We start from the raw sequence: 21,799 nt of genomic DNA on the forward strand, positions 1-21,799 counted from the left end.
AGATGCCTATATAACTTAAGGTTTCTATAATAAGTCTACGTAAAATTGCTTTTGATAAAACTACAAAACCATCAGCTAATGACAAATTCATAATTGAACAAACAGGAGAAGGACACAGAGCTGTGTACGGTCAGACTGAAGGTAGAGCAGCTGGAATCCGAGCTCCAGGATCTCTCCTCTCAGGAGTCGAAAGACGAGGCTTCACTCGCAAAGGTTAAGAAGCAACTGCGTGACCTGGAAGCAAAGGTCAAAGATCAAGAGGAGGAGCTTGATGAACAGGCTGGAACCATTCAGATGCTGGAACAGGTACAAGCTAAAAACGTTCGAATCAAAGATGGATAGCGACTCTGAATTATACTGTATTCTGTTTAGAGCCATTGTTATTATTAAAATAGCATAAATATAATTATGTTATTAAAAATCATTTTCATTCATGGAAACGTGGAAGCTAAAATAAAGTAAAATTAGATGAAAACATTAAAAATTATAAATGTCACTGAAAAGATGCTGAAACTGAAAACTAAAGCTAAAATAAAAATATTTAAAAAAAATGATTAAAAAAACTCAAATTAAAACTGAAAAATAAAAGCTAATTTAATATATTTATAAATACTAGTATGTAAATAATATTAAAATAACATCATTCATTGCAAAAGGGTGGGAAAGTAAAACTTAAGATATTTAGCAACAGTTAACCTCATCTGATCTGTGTGTGTTATTTAGGCTAAACTCCGTTTGGAAATGGAGATGGAGAGACTGAGACAAACGCACTCTAAAGAGCTGGACTGTAAAGATGAGGAAGTGGAGGAGATCAGACTGTCCTGCAGTAAGAAGGTGAACAAACAGGATCTGAACACACTGTCATGGGTTCAAATCACACAATTTGAGACCTCCATGTTTCCTAATGGCTCTTTTGAAATGAATGTGGTGTAGCTGAAGCAGATGGAAGTGCAGTTAGAGGAGGAATATGAAGATAAACAGAAAGTTCTGAGAGAAAAGAGAGACCTGGAGTCCAAACTGATGATGGCACAGGAACAGGTACTAACACAACAAAACACAAATATCGCAGACAGCATACAACACTACACTCAACAAAGTATCACGCTATATAACAGGTTGGTCAGAGGGATGTAGAGACAGAGAAACGTCTCAGGAAGGACCTGAAGCGTACAAAAGTTCTTCTGGCTGATGCACAGATGATGCTGGACCACCTAAAGAGTAATGTGCCCAGCAAAAGAGAGATCATCGCACTCAAAAATAAGGTAGAATCACAAACAAAGCTGTAGAAATGACAATTAATGTCCCTCACTGGATCGATAAATCAAATGTATGTGTACTGTATCTGGTTTAGTTGGAGGAGTCAGAGTTTGCCTGCACAGCTGCAGTTAAAGCACGCAAGTCCATGGAGCTGGAAATTGAAGACCTTCATATCCAGATGGACGACATCACCAAAGCTAAGATGGCTGTGAGTCATATTCTATTTTATTTGGAAACATTTCAGTGGTCAGAAAAAAAAAAGTTTTAATGTTTTAATCACACGTTTGTTCAAACGTAGAGTACATTTATTTATATATGATTGTTTGGACTCTTTCTTTTCTGTTTGCTTATTTGTTTTTAGAGTGTTTGTTTATTGTATTGTTTGTTTTTTAGTTGTTTAAGATGTTTGTTTACGGTCTGATTACGGTCTTTTATTTTTTGGAGTTTAGTTGTTTAAGATGTTTGTTAACTGTCTGATTACTGTCTTTTGTTTACTTGTTTAAGCAATTTTTTGGGTTGTTCATTTACTGTTTGATTGTTTTGTTAGTTTTGTTCATTTTGTTTAAACACTTCATTGTTCATAAACAAGACATGATCTTATACAGCATTTCAATTTCAAAATATAAGGAATTAACCCACATTTTCAGATGTTTCACAAGTTTTATTTAGTTCCTCTATTTACTGAGCACTTCACTGTGTGAAATTGATCAGTTCATCATTACAGACAACAGAATGCGAGTCAACAACTCCTTTAGGAACTTACACAGAATAGATTGTGATGTTCAAAACGTGTTTTCCTACTTTAGAAAACTTCATATTGTCCACCAGATTTGTTAGAGCCGTTGTGGGGAAATATGTTAGTTTTGAGGCAAAATTCATCTTTTGAGTTGAATAGAGCAGTAAATGTGTCAGGATTCTCTCAAACTGCTAGCTAAAGAGAAATAAAGTGCTTACAGTTCAATCATTGTCCTGCTCAGGCTGATGGAAAAACCATTTAGAATAAATATTCAAGAGGGACAAAAAGTAAACCTCCAGTCAGATCAGGAAACCCTGAATCAAGGTATCCTAACCAAGCATGACTCGATAAAGCATTAAATCCTGTCTCTTCCATGTTTATCAGAGTTTTTGTCCTAACTGACTGTGACTGTGACAGCTGACAAGACATTTTGACAGTTGCTTGGCTTTTATTCCTGCAGCGTCATGCTGACTTGCTCCACCTACAGTGAAATCTCATTGACACAAATCCTGATTTACATGGAATTTTATATCTTAAATATATTCTGATTTTGTCACTTCACATTATACCTCGCTGAGGACAGAAAAAGGATGGAGATAAACTAAATATCAGTGCAGCTAGTCTTCTCTGATTCCCCCACCATTCATGTTATAGGCTCTTTCAGTACTCTAAAAATATGGTACTCAGATTTCAATGGTTCACTTGGGGTGTGCATTTGATTTATTATTTATGAGGAAGGGGAGATGATGTCAAATAGAAGAGTGTATAAGGTTATAATCTCCTCATCAGACAGCCTGACAGTGTTTTAGTTCCACACTGAAATGTTACTCTAAACTCTTTCTCTAAAATGGCAGAAATGTACTTGTTAAAACACTGCAGTGCTACTGTGGCTGTATTATGGAAAGTATTCTGTTATTAAAAGTTATGTTTTTTTTGTGGGGGGGTTATCTAGACAGTTTAGTCCTGAAAGAGTCATGGAGAGCAGAGAAAAACAACACATATAAAATGCAGCTATTAGATATAGCTATATGTATGTGTGTGTGTTTGTGTGTGTGTGTGTGATAAACAGGTTTGGTAGTTTTCAAAGCGAATGAGAAATCATATTTTGTCGTTGATGTCAAACTCTGTGCATCCAATCAAACTCTGCAGTATTTTGGTATGGTATTGATCTGTCACATGGTAGAAGCTGCCAAATCAGACAGATGGCAACATGGACAGGTTGTGTGACAATTCCTCATACTAGAAATTAGTGAATAAAACTATTCAAGGTACTCATCCAACCTTGTCTGTTCTGTCTCCCTCAGCTGGAGGAGCAGATAAGTCGTCTACAGAGAGAGAAGAACGACCTGCAGTCTCGCTTTGAGGAGGATCAGGAGGACATGAACGAACTCATGAAGAAACACAAAGCTGCAGTGACTCAGGTGACCTCATATATATATATATATATATATATATAGTACCATTAAAGTTTCTAAAGAAATGAATATGTGTACTCAGCAAGGATGCATTCAATTGATCAAAAGTAACATTTATAATTTTATGGAAACTTCTATTTCTATTTAATTGCTGTTCTTTTGAACTTTTTATCCATCAAAGAATCCTGAAAAAAAGTTTCCAAAAAATATTTGTCATAATATTTCACAATATTGCTGTTTTCAGTGTATTTTTGATCAAATAAATGCAGACTTCTTTCAAAAACAAAAATGTGTATGATATAAAAAGTCAAAGATTATATATTTACTATATAGGTGTATATCAACATTACATCAGCTTTAAAAAACATTTAAAATACTACTAGCACAGATTAAGAGTTAAAATTAACTGTATATGTTACATACGTGTGTGTGTGTGTTTAGTCTACAAGAGATCTGGTGCAGATCAGTGACCTGCAAACCCAGGTGGAGGAGGCCATGAAGGAAAAACAAGAGATCCAGGACAAGGTAACAAAAAAATACCCTACATACACTAAAAAGTGTATTTATTCTTTGTGGGAGCCCGAAATTGACTCCTATCCCCTCAATCATTTTTTTCTACAGTATATGGTGGATTTGTAGATGGTTAGGGCCCATACAGTGAGAGGGAAGCAGAGGGCTGGTTGAATGTGGTCTAAGACACAAGTCAGTCATAAACATGACCTCAGAGTGACCTGTGTGTTTTTTTTTTTTTTTTTTTTTGCAGCTTCATTCCCTGCAGTCACAGCTTGAATTTCAGGAACAATCTATGGTGGAGAAATCGCTGGTCAGCCGCCAGGAAGCCAAAATCCGTGAACTAGAGACCAAACTAGAATATGAGAGGACCCAGACCAAACGTCTGGAGGTGAGTCATGTGACGGCTAATACTGCATGGCAAATTTAATTAATTCATAGCAGAACACTTAAGCAGGATTGTTCCAAAAAATTCTGTAATTTTATTTTTATTTCATTTTGCATTTTAGTCGTAAATTTCATTTTATCTTTCGTTTGATTTAAAGTTATATAAGTAATTTTTATTTTATTCCATGGATAATTCTTTTAGTGAACTAGGAGTTAAAACAACATCCATGGTATATGCAGATAAACTCCATCAGTGGCTACAATTCATTTACAGTAAATTGCTTCAGTATGTTTCTGTCTCTCTTTTTTATGAGCCCTTAATCTCTGGCTTTTCCATCTGTTCACATTCATCCTCCAGTCTCTTGTAACAAGGCTGAAGGAAAACCTGGAGAAGATGACTGAGGAACGAGACCAGCGTATTGCCAGCGAAAACCGGGAGAAGGATCAGAACAAGCGCATGCAACGGCAGACCCGGGACATTAAGGAAGAGATGACTGAACTGTCTAAGAAAGAGGCAGAAGCCAGTCGCAGAAAACATGAGCTGGTGAGTTCCAGAGAATCCAGAGATTCTCCTGTTATCACTATAGCAACTATAATGAAGGGAAACTGCAGCACAGGATCTTATATGAAAAGTGACATAGTTCTTGCATAGTAACCATAGATTAACTGTGATATCTGTAGTAAGGCTACTGGTAAAACCATTGATGGCTCCTCATTACCATGGTTAGGTAAATGTATTGGTACTGCATAAAACACACTATGGTTACTGTGGTAAAACTGTGACTTTAACAGGAAATGGATATTGAAAGTCTGGAAGCAGCCAATCAGAGCTTACAAGCAGATTTGAAGTTGGCCTTTAAGCGGATTGGAGACCTGCAGGCTGCTATGGAAGATGAAATGGAGACGGATGATGATGATGACCTCATCAACAGGTATGAGGATTAGTCTCCTGTCAGTGCCACTGTTCCCATGGCAACAATTCTCTTGAAGTTGATCAGGATGACCACTGCATGTTACTATCGTTTACATAGACCATTTTTTTTTTAGTTATTTTGCTTTTCTTCTTTTTTTGTCTCCAATTTTTTTTTTAAATATATATATATATATATATGATCAACTACTTACTCATTTTTTCCTTTTTCTCTTTATTTTTGTCTACTTTAATTTTATTTTTGGCAGTTTACACATGGTGACAAAGTATCAGAAAAGAAAGAACAAAACGTGAGGATCCTAACTGGTGTTTGTTTCTCAGTTTTGTTGCTTTTAGTATGTAATGCGATTTGTTGTAAGAACATGTAAAAATGCTGTTGTATTAATCTGCAGTCCATGTGAAGTCTCACATGGCTAGTGTTATTTTCAGCTGAAATGGGAAAAATTATTAGTCAAATAACTAATTTAATACAGCAGCATTTTCCTGTCTTCATGAGCATGTGCTGTACGTTTAACAATATCATCATGTGTTGCTCATCTGTTTTTACCCATTACACCAGCCATCTTTTCATCAGAGCCATTTATACACCCAGGAAAATATGAAAATATCACATTTAAAAACTGAAAAACATAGAAAAACTATTGTTAAATTAATCACACTCTAGACTCGGTTTCATTGTGTGTTTGTTTGAAAATCCAAATTTATGTATTAAGTTTCCACTTCCAGACTGAATTTTGATTCTGCATAAAGTTCCCCAGGTGTTCTGTGAATTTCTAGAGCAACTTGCTACTTAACTGCATCTTGCTACTTAACTTGCTACTTATCTTGGCCAGTTGTAATGTGTTCATGTGTGTTGTTGTGCAAGTCTAACTGCTTGGATTTGGGAAGGGGGGGGATCAATTGCATTCGGTTTATGTTGCTACTTATCTTGGATAGTTGTAATGTGTTAATGTGATGTTACGGCCCTTACCATACTGTGATGCGTGTCCCGGCATGGCGAGACAAAACCAATAAAACCCATTACAAACGAGGCATTTGTTGCATCCAGTGGGGACATAATTACTGATTATAATGACTTACACTGTGTTTTTACGCGTTGAGTTGCGTATTGCGCCATGTAAACATAAAACCATCTCTGCATTTTTAATCAGAGAAACGACAAACAACAAGCACTACTCTACACTGCTCAAAACTCGCGTTTGAATAATCAGTGGCAAATTCTTTAAATATAAAAAACATACTTACAGGCTGAGTCAGAAGCACCAGACTGTCCTTGCTAAGTTGGAACTGCCCAACTTTATAGAAACAGCCTTTGAGCACAGATGCATTGTGGGCTGCTCTTCAGGTTTAGGAAACAGTCCTCAATAAAATGCGCAGCACACATCTGAATATTTGGGTTCTGGAACTGTTCTGGAACAGTGTTATAAATACAACTTAACCACTGATTTCTGGGAACAGCATGGCCGGTGGGCTTGCGGCAACCACATGTGACGAACCCCGGGTTGGACTCCGCTTCGTCCACGCTGAAAGCCGATCTGACGATCCACAGCGTCAAGTTGATGTATTTCCTCAGTGACCAGCACAGATCAGCTCTTGGCATGACGAAGCAGATATCGTCCTCTTTAAGAAGGCCAAACAAAGTAGTTTCGCTTTCACAATGAAACACACAGTGTCTACACAACATGGCAGCAACAACAATACTACAGCGAGAATAAAAGTTATGCCTTCTTTCTACGCATGAACATTTTGGTGGTGTTATGGAAATCTTCCCACATCGTGACGTAGAGATGTGGGGGCGTGTTAGAACGAGCCGTTTCAGGGGGGCGTGGACAAGTCTTAACTTTTATAAAGAATATCTCTTTAAATTTAAGACTTTAGTCTTTGCAACTTTACAGATCTTCTTTATGCACCAAGAGCTTGTAACACTCCAAAGAGAAAGGAAAAATTTAATCGCATCATATGACCCCTTTAAGCTTTAATTGTGTGACCGAATGTTAAAATTCTCCAGAAACATCTGTAGCCTAAATCCACTGTATGGCATCACTGATTGTGTTTTTTTGTGCAATTTTTGTAGACATATTTATGCTTGTATAAACTTTTGTGCATATTCCTAAAATCAAACTATAATAGTAACTGCAAAGGCTCATGGGAATGATCTGACATGTACCACTACAATCTCAGATCTCTACAGATAAAATGCGGTAAAAGATCTGACTTCAGTGTTCGATGCGAGCAGTTTCTCTCTCTCCTATCATCTAAAATAGAGGAAGTTGTTGTGGAACAGGTTGAAATGCTCTTTTCCCCAATTTCTTTTATTGAAACCACTTGTTGTTGTGGTACTAACAACTAACTGAAGTATTGTGACCCTCTTGCCCTGACCAGCCAAAATGACCTTTATGTTAGCTGCTACATTTGATCGAGGTTCTCTTGTTGGCAGTGGAGATGAATCGGATATGGACTCTGAAGTGGAGGACCGCGTGGATGGGGTGAAGTCATTGTTCTCCAAGAGCAAAGGATCCACCAAGACACTCTCTGATGAGGGCACCCAGAAGACCACCAGGTCAGTATGGAATCCTTTTAGTTGCATATTACAGTTTCATTTCAAGGATTGAGATCATTTGACTATCCCCAGAGGCGGAGAAATCAAACCACACTTGGTGGGAAACTAGTGACTAAATGATGAGTTTGTTTATGTTTATGTATGTTTTTTTTTCTGAAAGTATAAATTAATATTTTGATAAGGTTCATTTGCAAGCTTTAAAGACAAAAAAGCAGTTTTGTGAATTTTAGTGATCTAATCTATAAGCTAGTGAACCCCTTTCAAGTTATACAAAATACGTATTTAACAGATGCATATTTAATGTACAGTGTTTCATTTAATCCTCCATGAGTTTTCTGTGGAAAGCTGATTGAACAGTTGTTCAGAGAGTATAAGCAGCTTTTGTAGCTACAGGATAAGAACATTGGGGGCGCTACTGATGTGTTTTACCAGCCAAGACTTACATATGTCCTCTCCATCTGTGAGAATTGCTAACAAGCTCAAGACAGCATTTGATGGCGTTGGATTCATGACTGTCTCACCAGGAGCTGCTGTTACTGTTCTGTTCCTCAGTAGTATTAGTATGGTGTGGTTACATAACTGCCATTAAGAGTTTAATCCTTTTAAGTTTATTCCTGGTGTTGGTGTAAAATATGCTCCTAAATTACCTCTCAAATCTCTTTCGTTCTTTGAATTCATGTTTATCTCGGTCACAGGTGTCATCCTGTTTCATTCATTGATCATCTGAAATTCTGACGCTTTTAATGTGTTTTCTGTGTTGTCTCAGACACACCAATGCTGCTAATGCAGATGTGAAATATATAAAAGAAGGGAAAAAGAAAGAGGAAGTAAAAAAAGATTCGGACGAGAGCCGTCCAGTGTCTGTGATGAGCTCGCTCAGCTACAGGAAACGCTCCCATCAGAAGGACTGGAATGGAGGTGCAGGGGATGACAGCTCCCTCTTCAGTGCCATTCGGAAGCAGCCGGACATGCCTGACCGATTGTCGTTACGCAAAGCTAAAAGCAAATCCGCAGACAGGCCTCAGACTGGTGATGACCTGGATGACCGGGGTTCAGTGATATCCCAGGCATACTCTGATGCTGCCAATAGGGCCAGGAAAGGCCTAGACCGTCGCTGGACCAAAAGCAGTCCAGAATTTGACAAGGAGTCCATGGTGTCCTCGGTTGCCCTGAGCCGGGCTTCATCATGCCATGGGATTGGCCAAGATGATGACGCTCAGTCTGGTGTGAGTAGGTTCAGCTTGCGACGTAGTACTTCTTGGATGGATGACAGCTGCAATGATTATGGGCCAATAAGTACTAGTATGAGCCAACGATCTAGAAGTCGCAGTCCTGGAAGCACCAGCATCGGTTCACAAATCTCCTTGGCCCGCAGCAACCGACTTAGCGAGTTTGGAGTTCGTTTGAATAATGATGATGTGGATGATGATGTTGTCTCCGTGAGTGTGGCCGCATATAGTCCACGTTCGGTGGGCCATAGTCTGTCCACTCCAGCCCAGCTACACTCCTCAGAGAATCCACTGGATGCTTCTGAAGTTAAACCCGTGAGCCACCGCAACTACTTGGACCCCGAGTTAGAAAAAGCCATCAATGAAGTCCTGAGCTTCAAGCCAATAAAATTCAAACGCCGCAGCTTAGAAGATTCAGATGATGAAGAAGAGGAGGGAGGTGGCAGTGCAAGAGAAGAAGAAGACAGGAAGAGCATTAAAGGTTTCTTGCAAGACAAGGACGATGGAGGTCTGAGCTTCAGCGGGTCCAGTCTAAGACACTCAGCTTTAGGTTGTGCTGTAGATTCTGGATGTACTGGAAGCTCGCTGAGTTCTTTCAGCTCCAAGAACAGCAACAGGAAGAACAAGAAGAAGAGCATGCGCTCTGAGTCTGACAACTCCTCCAATGAGGGTCATACTCGGCGGCATTCCAGACAGAAAGAAAAGAGAGGATCCAGAAGGTCAAGAAAGAAAGAATCTGGATCGTCCAAGTCAGATTCTGACTCTGAATCATCATCTTCAAGCTCTGCATCAACAGTTTCATACCGTAGCTCAAACAGCATGAAGAGAACCCCAGGGCAGAAAGCCTCAGATGGGGGACCGGAAAGTCCTGATGAAGACAACCCCCCAGCAAAAAAGAAATAAATAAACAGAAGAAAAAGGTGGACAGTCTGGTTATGAAGTATCTCTACAAGCCTGACAGTGATTAAGGATCATTTACAGGTGACCCTGGATGGGCCAGACTGAGGTTGATGTTTTCAGGAAGCTTCACTTTAAACGCATGTGTTCTGCTGTGTGTTAAACTCTAAACAGTGTAAAAGATTAATGACCTTCTTTGTATCATTGGATTGAACAGCATGCCTTGACACTGTTGCCTAAACATGGTTTTGGGTTTGGACACAAACATATTCAAAGTGTGGCCACATACAGTACTGTACTAACACACAAATGCTTATCTTGATTTTGCCAAGTAGGACATGTTCCTTGTTGGTTCTGGAACAATATACTATCAAAGAGATCTTTCTGGTAGGTTAGACTTAGATTTTGAAGCTCAAAACACTTTATGAACCTATTATTAACCATTTGATTTTATGGGTAATGGTTAAGGATATGTTAGGTACTTACAGTAATAAGAAAGGATAAGGGTTAAGGGATATGCTTAGAGGTCTTTTTGTTGATTTCACAGAATTCTTGTTCTAAGACCAACAAAAGATAGGAAACACAGTAAGCCACAATTAATGTACACAAGGCTTTAGATATACTGGTAGAGTTTAAACTGATTATTGAGCAAGACCTCTGTTGCAAACAGAGTGGATGTTTTGGAACTGCTGTAGATGTGCATCTGTGACCAGTCAGGGACATTCACTCATTACTTTTGTCCTGCTATCGATCTTTGCATGGCATTGTGCCGGCTGTCCTTTTGCAAGGATCAGGTCTGAAGGTGTGGCTATAACCTTCTCTTCCTGTTTCTAAAAAAATCTTTTGTCTTTTTTCCCCCTCCAGCCCCCCTCTCTACAGACTACACTCAAAGCAACATGATGAAGACAACACTGGACCAGAGGAAGACACTAAACAAACTGAAAGTACTATACTTAAAGACAGTAATGGTGATGGCCAACCTTCGGAAAGCGCTGCATAGATCTGGTCTGCTGCTCACATGCACTGAAAAGTGCCTCTGTTTACCTCTCATCTACCCTAATACTGATTCACTTTGGTTTCTCCATAGCCTACAATGGGACTAAAGTTCATCACCACTGGTCTACATACACAGTGTGTTTTAGAGTATTTTTCTGCAGCTGCGTGGCACTTGTATTTATTTAGATCTCACATGTCTTAATGAACAACCCCTCCAAGAAAATGAAGTAATATATTGTGAAAAAGAAATGAGAGTCTTTATCTAATGTTTATTTTGTTTGGTTAGAGTGTCTGCTTCATGATTTATTTTGCCTTGAATTTGCTTGAGTGAACGGTGTAGCTCAGCTTTACTGTAGTTTGCAGTTAAGGAAATAGAGTATTTATCTTTCTCTCCTTTGTTTCTTTATGAGCTGGTGAACTTCTGTTAACCAGAGGAAGTTAATTTGAAAGGCAGCATTTTAATTCTAAACCACTTTATGATTCAGTTTATTTTCTTGGGGGTGCTTCATTTTTGGGCCTTAAATGACATTTTTACCCCTTAATTTAAGATAATAATTTAGTATTATATATTTTCTGCCAAAATTAATTATTGATGGGAGTCTAATAATTTTGTGGATAAGTGTGGTGTGTGCATGTGTAGTGTGTGTGTGTGTGTGTGTGTATGTGTGTGTCCTCCCCTCTTTTTCTATGCATTAAATAAGAATTTTATTATGTTTATTATGTCTGTTCAGTGGTTTATGCAGTAAGAGCAAAATTATATATAAAAGCAATATATGAAAGAAAGAGTTTTGCATTGGTTTTATTGTAAATAAAAGATGCTGCTTCATTTTTATGGCTGTGAACTTGATTTCTGACACATATGAATAAAGAGTGTCAGTGGGGTAGTTTCAGCCCTTATACCCGGAAGTTGCATACAGCCAGGTGATTCACCCAGCTCTAATCAACAAACTGTTACTAAACGGACAGTTTAAATGGGCAGTTTGTAGGTGTGCCATCTGATCTGACCTGAGATTAAGTTATAAATGCAATATCATATTATATTACATTACATTATATTACCAATGACCACATTTTTGGAGGGCTTTTAATTTGGAGGGTTTTTTCTTGTCTGCTGCAGGGAGTTCTAATATGTCTCCAAAACTGATCAATGTTGCAGCATCCATGTTGTGTACTTCAGTACTTTCTGAGCAATTGTTTTCCAGGTATTTTAGATTGCAAGGTAATGAAAAAGAATACGAGTATGATAACTCCTTTTATCACAAACTGCCTGAAACATTGTCTCTGGATAGGGAAGTTTAGAATCTTGACATAATCATAATCTTGAGGATTCCAAATTGGTGCATAAACTTGTTTTAGTGTATATATTATCCTCAGTTACCCTAATAACAACAGTGTAAATTTGTTGGGTTACTATTTGGTATTGAGAGATGTATTTCATTTTTCAAGGTTTAAAAAATCATCTGTCTAGCAGGCTAGAAGGAACACAGTGTGCAAACACAAGAATAGAATTTAATCCCTGGAGTCTCCAGGGGGTCCTTATATAAACAGCGTTGTGGGAATGCACAGGAGAGCCATGATGGGATTTCCCACTGCTTTGTGTTTGAGCTTATCTACAGTATCTGTCTACTCTGTTCTGAGCCATTTTCACTGATTTCATTTGTTCTTCAGTGGAAAAGTTAAACCAGCTGGACACTGTAGTTTAAACCCTCCCTTGCATTGTCCTGTGAGTATCTACAGGCTTATGGTGCTTTGATTTTATCTGTCAGAGGAAGTGATGGATGTGCACTGTTTTCAGTGTAAGCCTACATGACATTAATGTGTAGCACATGAAGGTTTTTTTTTTTTATGACATGTAGTCTTGCATGCTTTGTTTTGGTTCAAGTGCAATACTGACCGATGGTTTGGTTTTGTTGTTTCTGATATTCTTGTCAGACCTTTGTTTCCTTAATTTGACAAGTGAATCACATCAAAGAGATACCAATCTACTAAATAGTCTACTGGAATGCTTCCTGGCCAATCAGATTAAAGGATAGGAATTAAAGGCCTATGATAACTATAACCATAACATTTTAAAATTGTGTATTGTGTTGTTCTGACAGATGATGGGTTGTTTCAGAGGTCTTTTAATATCACATATAAAAATCCTAGAATACTAGAATCCTGTGATTTAACACCTGTATTTTGCTTTCCATGGATCCCGGCAATCCTGAAGCTAATTAACATATCCCTCTCTGGGTTGAGGATGGATTTCTTCTGCTTTAGCTAATGGTCTTTTAATGTGTCCATTGTCAGACAAAGTCAATATAAATTTACTTTATTATTCCCCTAATAAATATGCTCTGATCTTCTCACTGTGCAGTTCCAGTTTGGAGCCCCACTGAAGTGTGGGGAATGTGTGTTGTCTGCAGACTGATGTACCCGTTGAGAGGGATGCGGGAACATCAGGAATCATGATACAAGTAGCTAATCGTTTTTTAACAGCTTGCTTTGTTTATAACTGCAGGGCTGGGAGACATAAAAGAGTTGCAATATGTGAAAGAATTATTCTTAACTAAAAATACAGCATTTGTGTTATTCATGCTTTAGTGCTCTCTACAGCGTTGAGATCATTATAGAGATCCCTCCAAAGACATATGTTTCAGAACTTTAAACTGCTTAAAAGCACAAATTAATTAGCCATTTAATTCCAAAGTTCATTAGCAGAGCAGATGGGATGAATTCTGTAGAGAATATACAGTATAGACAAATGATCCATCCATAGATTTCCAGGCTCAGGTTTCAGCAGAAGTCTATAGAAATTATGCACATGATGCAAACTTTGAACACTTGAATACACTCACACTGTGTTATTGTCATTCTAAACATAAATAGAGAAATGTTCCACACTTGTAATTTAGCGGTGTTAGAGGGGTCATATAACGTTGCTAAAAAAGAACATTATGTTGTGTATTCGGTGTGATGAAATGTGTTCATGTGGTTTAGGGTTCAAAAAACACATTATTTTCCACATTCTGTACATTATTGTTTCTTCTCTATGCCCCGCCTTTCTGAAACTCATCGATTTTTACAAAGCTCATCATTCTGAAAAGCGAGGTGTGCTCTGATTGGCCAGCAATCGAGTGCGCTGTGATTGGCCAAATACCTCTAGCGTGTGACGGAAATGTTACCCCCTTACCCATACTGTGATGCCATGTCCCGACGTGACGAGACAAAAACAATAAGACCCATTACAAACGGGGCATTTGTTGCATCCAGTGGGGACATAATTCCGAATTATAATGACTTATACTGTGTTTTTACACGTTGCATTGCATCGCACCATGTAAACATAAAACTATGTCTGCATTTGTGATCGGAGAAACGACAAACAACAAGCACTACTCTACACTGCTCAAAACTCACGTTTGAATCATCAGTGGCAAATTCTTTAAATATGAAAACATACTTACAGGCTGTGAGTCAGAACAGCCGCATTGTAGGCTACTCTCCCAGGATCAGGAATAAGTCCTCCATAAAATGCAAATATTTGGTTTGAACTGTTCTGGAACAGTGCTGTAAATACAACTTAACCACTGATTTCTAGTTGTGTCCTCTTTTGAAGGGCCAAACAAAGTAGTTTCGCTTTCACAACAAAACACACAGCACATTGCTAAAACTTGAAATCGCATCATATGACCCCTTTAACCGCTGCAATACGGTGCCGAATGTACTTCAGTGTTGTATCCACCTTTTTCCTAACAAGCCTACTGCATTTTCGATTATTATTTAGAGAAGTGCCACTTAAAAAGGCTGAAACAAATAATAACGTTGCGATACAAATAATCATTATGCATCAGTATGACTGAATGAGCTGTCATGTTCTGTTTTCAAAAAATCAGGAGAACACGCTTGGTATTGTGATGTGACATGGTATAACAAGAATATTTGTGGCAAGAGCTCATTTCAGTCCGCTGCATTCTTTTCCTCCTTATTTACTTTTTCCTTTGTATTCCACTGTAACAATATGAAAAAGAACAACATATACTGAGGTCTGCTCTCCTGATTTAATGTACAATATGTCCTGTGAATAATTCACTGAAATGCACTAAGAATCTCTCGTTTTTCTCTCTCATTTGTTTTCACACAGATGCTTTAAAATGTAATTGTCTCCCCTTTTCACATCTAATCCCTATTAGCAATGTTTACTAGAATTTTTCTAAAGCAGGTAAATACAATATTTGTTATATGCAATAGAGTGGGTGTGAGATTTCTGACGGTGTGAAGGTCAGTGGCAGTTTAATAGAGCATAATTCTCATTTGGTAAGTGAATTATCAGTGCTGTGCCATAAATCACTGGAATAAATCAGTTAGGGACCCAGTGACTCATTTCACTAATGCATGCCAAACACTCAGAATAACCTCTGACCTTTATAAGGCCTGGTACTTGTTTGAGGGAAGGTCATATATTCTACTTCCGGGGGTCATTTGGCAGCTGAGCGACTGCCATTAGCTTTCTGGCTTCAGGATTTATAGACCTCCTAGGCTGAAGGTAAATTTCCAACATTTGGTAAAAAAAGATGCAATTAAATCAGTATTATGTATCTATTGACTATTAATCATTAACCTTAATACCATTAATTTGACATTTATTGCAAAATATTTAATCTTAACATATATAATTTAACTGAACAGGAATTTAATTAGTTACATGAGCCCCAATTCAGAATTATGTAACAACAACACCTTTAAAGTGTTATCACTAACAGTCAATGAAAAATGAATGTAATTTTAATTTCCAAACTCCACTATTGCACTCAGGAGAGTTTAGGGTAGTGACTGATTAAAAAGGGTTATTGTGTTGTGTTTGGGGTTGATCAGATATCTGAGTGCTTTGCACATTTGTGCATCAGTCTCTGTACAACCAGGATGTCAACAGAAAATGATTAATGCTGCATTAAACCACAGACAGAGATACAATCAGAGCTCTGGGATTCTTTGTTACCTTTGTGATATTTGCAGATTGTTTTGTTGTGTAGCTTTGAGCAACACTTCAACACCTTCCACAAAACTGTCACAGAAGATGCTGAGAAACTTGTTTTCACACACTCATGAGTTGTGATGTGAGCCAGTGTTTATGTAGTCTTAGCATTGTGTTTGGAGGAATTATGTGAACTGTTTTTCTTGTTTCCACTTATACACAAGATCACAATGTTGGTTAAAATAATGGTAAATAATGCTAAATAATAAAATGGCTTAAAAAAAAAATTAATACTCAAATCTGTTGGAGCCATGCAACCTGTTTTTTAGAAGTACATTACAATTCAGAAGTTTGGGGTTGGTGAAATTTTTTTATGTCTTTGAAAGAAGTCTCTTATGCTTACTTAGACTACATTTATTTGATTAAAAATACACAAACAATAGTAATAGTGTGAAATATTATTACAATTTAAATGAACTTTTTTCTTATTATTATATGTGACCCTGGACCACAAAACCAGTCTTAAGGTATTGGGGTATAATTGTAGCAATAGCCAAAAATACATTTTATGGTTCAAAATTATTGATTTTTCTTTTATGCCAAAAATCATTAGGATATTAAGTAAAGATCATGTTCCGGGTTTATTTTTTTTACATTTCCTACTGTAAATATATAAAAATGTAATTTTTGATTAGTACTATGCATTGCTAAGAACTTCATTTGGACAACTTTAAAGGCGATTTTCTCAATATTTAGATTTTTTTGTACCCTCAGATTCCTGATTTTCAAATAGTTGTATCTCAAACCAAATATTGTCCTATCCTAACAAACCATACATCAATGGAAATCTTATTTATTCAGCTTTAAGATAATGTATAAATCTCAGTTTCGAAAAATTGACCCTTATGACTTTTGTGGTCCAGGGTGACATATATTATAATAATTATACTTTATACTAATGTTATATTTTAAAATGTATTTCATCAGCAGTTATTTCTCCAGTCTTCAGTGTCACATGACCCCTTAAAAATCATCCTAATAAGTTTATAAGTTTAAGAAACTTTAATTATTATCAATATTGAAAACAGTGGGTACTTCATATTTTTGTGGAAACTTGATACATTTTTGTTCAGTATTCTTTAGTGACTAGAAAGTTCAAAAGAACAGCTTTTATTTGAAATAGAAATCTTTTTTAACATTATAAATGTCTTTACTGTCACTTTTGAACAATTTATTGCACCTTTGCTGAATAAAAGTATTCATTGTTTTAAAAAAATAAAATAAAATTAATGACTCCATATTTTTGAATGGTACAGTATAGTATAAATGTTTTCTACCAATTAATGCTGTACATGGACATAAAATGCACTAAAGCTGCATTCCAAATGGTTGGAGATGTAGTATAATGACAGGACACTGCTTGAAATGTCATGTCAAGTATCCATTTTCTGTTAAAATAGCTTATTAGCAGTCTGAGCTTCGGCCCCAGCCTCATGAATATTAATATTACCACCCCAACATGCAAACAAAGTAATGTTTGTTCTTGCCTGATGAATAATTTACTTGGTCTTAGAAGTGGTCACAGGTGTGCTAGTTCTCAAATATGAAAGAAAAAGTTTTTTTAAATCACGATTTAAACCTGGGGGTCAGACTGTACCTGTTTCCTCCTGAGGTGAAATCCTTTGTGTAAAAGCATAACACTCTTTTATATATTCTCATGCTGATACGATCTCAGCAGTCATTCTACAAAAGCACACTGGTTCAAAACATAATGTATAATGTCATGTAAGTATAGAAGGAGAGTTCCAGTACGTTTAATCTCAAATGTGTGGCTTGTTTTTGTTGACACAAGTGATTTCATACTCTGAAATACACAAAATAAGGCTGCATGGATTGTGTGGGTCAAGTTTCACATTGTGGTGTTCAAATATGGAAGGTGTTCAGCTTTATGGTCTATAATACTGTACACTAAGCCTCAGTCATCTCAGTCACCATCATCTACATGGATATGTGAGGGTCACAGGAATTGTGAGATGGCTGAGTTGGTGGAGAAGACCACACTTGGGTTGTACATGATATTGAAGAAACCTTGGAAGGATTTCTTTTTATTATTTGAAATCACATGGTCTCATTCATGCTGTTTCTGCAGCCATTAGGATAATGCTGTTTCAGCTGCTATTGAGATGTATAGCAATGCTAAAAGAGCCCTCTCAGGATTTATAGGCATCTTCACTGCATACAGTTGACGCAGGGTGCTTGGGTATGAAACACATCATTTCTGCTCATGTACTATAGACAGAATGACTTCATCAGTACAGACAGAGCTGTCCAGTCCTGAGTGAAAATGTTTTCAGAGAGAAAGGCTCATTTAGCAGAACAGAGGGAGGCCATGACATCAGCAGACTGAGACAAAAATATCTGGCAGCTGTGAAAGGCTTGGTGCCTGAATCACACTTTCCACAGCAGTTTTGATCAAATCCTCAGGCAGATACACATATACTCAAGTAGATCTATATTAAATATGTGAATTTCATCTTTCATTCACTTAAAGTGAAATTTAAACAATACAGATTACATATTTTTTAAATATATTTAGTTATTATATATTAGTTATATATATATTTTATAGAAAACAATTTTAATAAGGACCTGCTCCTTTCCAGTATGTTTAATTATTTATATTTGATTTTTTTTCCAAATTACTAATGCAGTTTTATTATGGCCATACCTGTTAGTGTCATTGCTAAGGACACAGCAAATCTTATTTCCGTTATGGAAGGATATAGATTAATTTCTCAGTAATAATATCTAAACGGCTGTTTAGTCAGCATCCCATCTGAATGAATTTAGAGCCTGTGAAGAAGATGAAGATGATCGCTTCATTACCTCAACACATTGGTCAGTCTATTTCACGGCCGTGATTTTCATTAGCTAAGCAGACAGACTTTTTTTCAACAGCAGTGCTGCCCAGCTGAAATCTCTTGCTGAGTGTGTAAGCAATGAGTTACAAGCATTTAAAAAAAAACACAAACTGTCTGGCTAAATATACAGTACAGGATGTAAAATAGAGCCAGAAGAACCTGATGTTGTTTCTACGGTTTTTCCTCCTCCTGTTTTTGTTGTAGTTTAAGAGTTGTACAGTAGCTCCAGAACTGTTTGGAAACTTTGGACAATTTGGTGAAAATTTGCTAAAAACAAAATGTACTTACAATCAGGCCATCCAAGATGTAGATGAGTTAAAATATGAGTCCTCTATCCATAATATTGCTTTCTCCAGTGAAAAAGTAATCTTGTCTGAATTTGGAGAAAAATATGCACATATCACAAATTGTTTACATCGAAAACAGTTCTAAACAAATATGTTGGTGGATTTTGATGTTAAAGGACAACAGGGAATTAACTTTTACACTGAAGGAAGTTTTATTGTGGATTATGGATGTGCATTTTGGCAAGAAGTGACAGTTTAAAGTTAAAAAACCTCAGTGATGGATTTGTTTAATTCAAACATATAGCTTTTCACTACACAAGACATTAATTGACCGACTGGATTCACGTGGATTATTGTAATGTTTTTATCAGCTGTTTGGACCCTCATTCTGATGGCAACCATTCACTGCAGAGGATTCATTGGTGAGCAAGTGATGTAATGCTAAATTTCTCCAAATCTGTGCTGATGAACAAACAAACTCCGACATCCTGGATGGCCTGAGGCAAATTAGGCAAACTATTCCTTTAAACCCCACTTAAAACGTATGAATATCATCATATTAGATAACAAAATATCAAATCAAATAGTATCTGCAAGTAAATGATTTTCTAAGAAGTCAGAACTAATTTCATCACTTAAACCATTTTTGCTAATATATTTAAAGAACCTATTAAATCAAAATGGTAAATTTAAAACCCAACAAAGTTTTCCTTCAAAACATTGCTATTATTTTAACCAATTTAGACCAATCACTCACTGTCCCTCCCCCAACCAACCCCAGGGTTACGTTTATATTAGAACTTGTTCTCATTACATTAAGACGTATCTGATGTAATTCTCTTCTGCCTCTCCGCACACAAAAGCAGCTGCTCTAAATAAGCCCAAGTCTACTGGATGAACGCCAGGCTGCTGTCCAGAGTGTCCAGGCGCGCTGAGGTTGGCTGGAGCTGTCCGCGGTGCTGAACCTTCACCGCGCAATCCGCTTATAACAGCCCCGTGAGTCGAGCTCTCCCTGCGTTACTGCCGGAGCTCTGCGCGATTCACCGGGAAAAAACGCGAATAACTCATACGCTTACAAGACCTTACGGACGTTTTATTTGACACTCGAGTGATTCTCACGGCATTGTTTAACACAAGGACAAATTGTAGTGTTTTCTGAGGAGTCGTTTCAGTATGTGCGTAAGGATCGAGCTCCAAAAGAACTGGCTCTTTCTGCTGCTCATTCTGACTCTTTCAGTGATTTACACGCATTGTCAAGGTGAGTATTTTTAAGTACTTAAATCTACTAACGCTGCTGTATGTAATAGAGTTAGATGTCTGGGGCTTTATTGGTAAAAGATTTCTCCACACACGCACACGTGCCATTTACGTACAATAACAAATGACAAATATATTGAGACAGTTTAAGATACATTTAGAGGTTTGTTCTTGATGTTTCGTACTTTAACAGAAATATCGCAGGACTGTCTGAAGCCGACATGCATAAAATTCATCTGTAGAGTGTTGTGAGAAAGTAAAGGGCCGTTCACATTGATGCGATATTGCGTTAAAAAACAGACGCAGAGCAAAAAAATGGGGTGTCAAGACGCGTTTTCAAATATAAACTACTAACTTAAAACCGTGTTCATGACGCTAAGAGTAAAGACTTTCTGTCTTGCAAACAATAAGTTGACCCCCCCCCCCAAATTATATATATATATATATATATATATATATATATATATATATATATATATATATATATATATATATAGTATATATATATATATATAATTGATTTATTTGTGTGTGTGTGTGTAAAAGTTATAAAAGTCTGTCTTGGCACTGGCAGCACTTTTTACCACAGAAACAATATTCTTCACTATGATGCGATGGACAGTGTAAATTATCACTACATATATAGGTACATTTAAAATGTCTTTTGGATAACTGACGCTAACAATTTACGTTTCTCGAGAGACGAACCGTATATTGCGACTCGAAGATTAGATATCAGTAGCCTCAATTTGAACCATTTCACAAGTCAAATATCGGCGAAGTGTTACAACGGGACAGAGTGATTGTGCTGAGAGTCTCTGCAGCACAAGATAATGAGACTAATCCTGAAGATCAGATTACCCCATCCCGACCTGAGCTGTGTTGTTTTTACGAGTTTAATAACAGACTCTATCTCAGCTTATTCGGGTCATTTTAACAGTTACTGATTGACTATATATATATATATATATATATATATATATATATATATATATATATATATATATATATATATATAATATATATATATATATATATATGAAGAAACTTTATTTTATATAAGTCAGTGCATTGTTTCGGTTCATTTAATTTAGTGACACAGCATGTTTGGCGTCCATATGTTGTGTTGGGATAATGAGATGCAGCCTTCCTGTACTATCCTGTGGGCTCATGTTTGCTTTATAAGTACAAATTCTGCTGATTTTCGGGGATTATTTTAATTAGACACCAGAAAATGCACAAATGAACTTTAACAATAATAAAATATGCACCCTTTTAAATAAAAAAATTTAATTTATGCAAGCTTTTTAAAATGACTAAATTCCAGCAGAGATAGTGATGGTATTTCAGGATAAGCATATAAGGTGGTTGATAACGTAGTCTAATTACTAAAATAAATTGATAGGGAAATAATATCACTATCTTTCTAGTGCTGCTTTGCTCATTGTTGTAAAGATCA

At 36.9% G+C, this 21,799-nt stretch overlaps 2 protein-coding genes, 1 long non-coding RNA gene and 1 pseudogene across 8 annotated transcripts in view; 3 read left to right on the forward strand and 1 right to left on the reverse strand.

The window, feature by feature from the left end:
• Nucleotides 1–11,748, forward strand: part of LOC109097211 (unconventional myosin-XVIIIa-like) — a 45,852-nt gene extending 34,104 nt beyond the window's left edge. For 4 of the 5 annotated variants that reach the window (XM_042765305.1, XM_042765306.1, XM_042765308.1 and 1 more), the window contains 13 exons: nt 106–306; nt 724–834; nt 934–1,038; nt 1,116–1,262; nt 1,352–1,465; nt 3,298–3,414; nt 3,850–3,933; nt 4,172–4,309; nt 4,664–4,849; nt 5,098–5,237; nt 5,485–5,526; nt 7,674–7,796; nt 10,787–11,748. In XM_042765305.1, the coding sequence (XP_042621239.1) occupies nt 106–306; nt 724–834; nt 934–1,038; nt 1,116–1,262; nt 1,352–1,465; nt 3,298–3,414; nt 3,850–3,933; nt 4,172–4,309; nt 4,664–4,849; nt 5,098–5,237; nt 5,485–5,526; nt 7,674–7,796; nt 10,787–10,922 (1,644 nt within the window). In that variant the 3' untranslated portion in view covers nt 10,923–11,748. The remainder of the gene's footprint in view (nt 1–105; nt 307–723; nt 835–933; nt 1,039–1,115; nt 1,263–1,351; nt 1,466–3,297; nt 3,415–3,849; nt 3,934–4,171; nt 4,310–4,663; nt 4,850–5,097; nt 5,238–5,484; nt 5,527–7,673; nt 7,797–10,786) is intronic. The other variant, XM_042765307.1, reaches the window with a different exon arrangement.
• Nucleotides 1–21,799, reverse strand: part of LOC122146466 — a 44,154-nt gene that overhangs the window by 3,332 nt on the left and 19,023 nt on the right. The gene's annotated exons all lie outside the window — the stretch shown is intronic.
• Nucleotides 7,823–10,263, forward strand: LOC109097392 (annotated as a pseudogene).
• LOC109085615 (seizure protein 6-like) overlaps nt 19,881–21,799 on the forward strand; it is a 35,392-nt gene continuing 33,473 nt past the window's right edge. Inside the window, exon 1 of one of the 2 annotated variants that reach the window (XM_042765310.1) lies at nt 19,881–20,341. In XM_042765310.1, coding sequence (XP_042621244.1) covers nt 20,257–20,341 — 85 coding nt within the window. In that variant the 5' untranslated portion in view covers nt 19,881–20,256. The remainder of the gene's footprint in view (nt 20,342–21,799) is intronic. The other variant, XM_042765311.1, reaches the window with a different exon arrangement.

The sequence above is a fragment of the Cyprinus carpio genome, chromosome A10 (genome assembly GCF_018340385.1).
Source record: "Cyprinus carpio isolate SPL01 chromosome A10, ASM1834038v1, whole genome shotgun sequence".
Classification (NCBI taxonomy): Eukaryota; Metazoa; Chordata; class Actinopteri; order Cypriniformes; family Cyprinidae; genus Cyprinus; species Cyprinus carpio.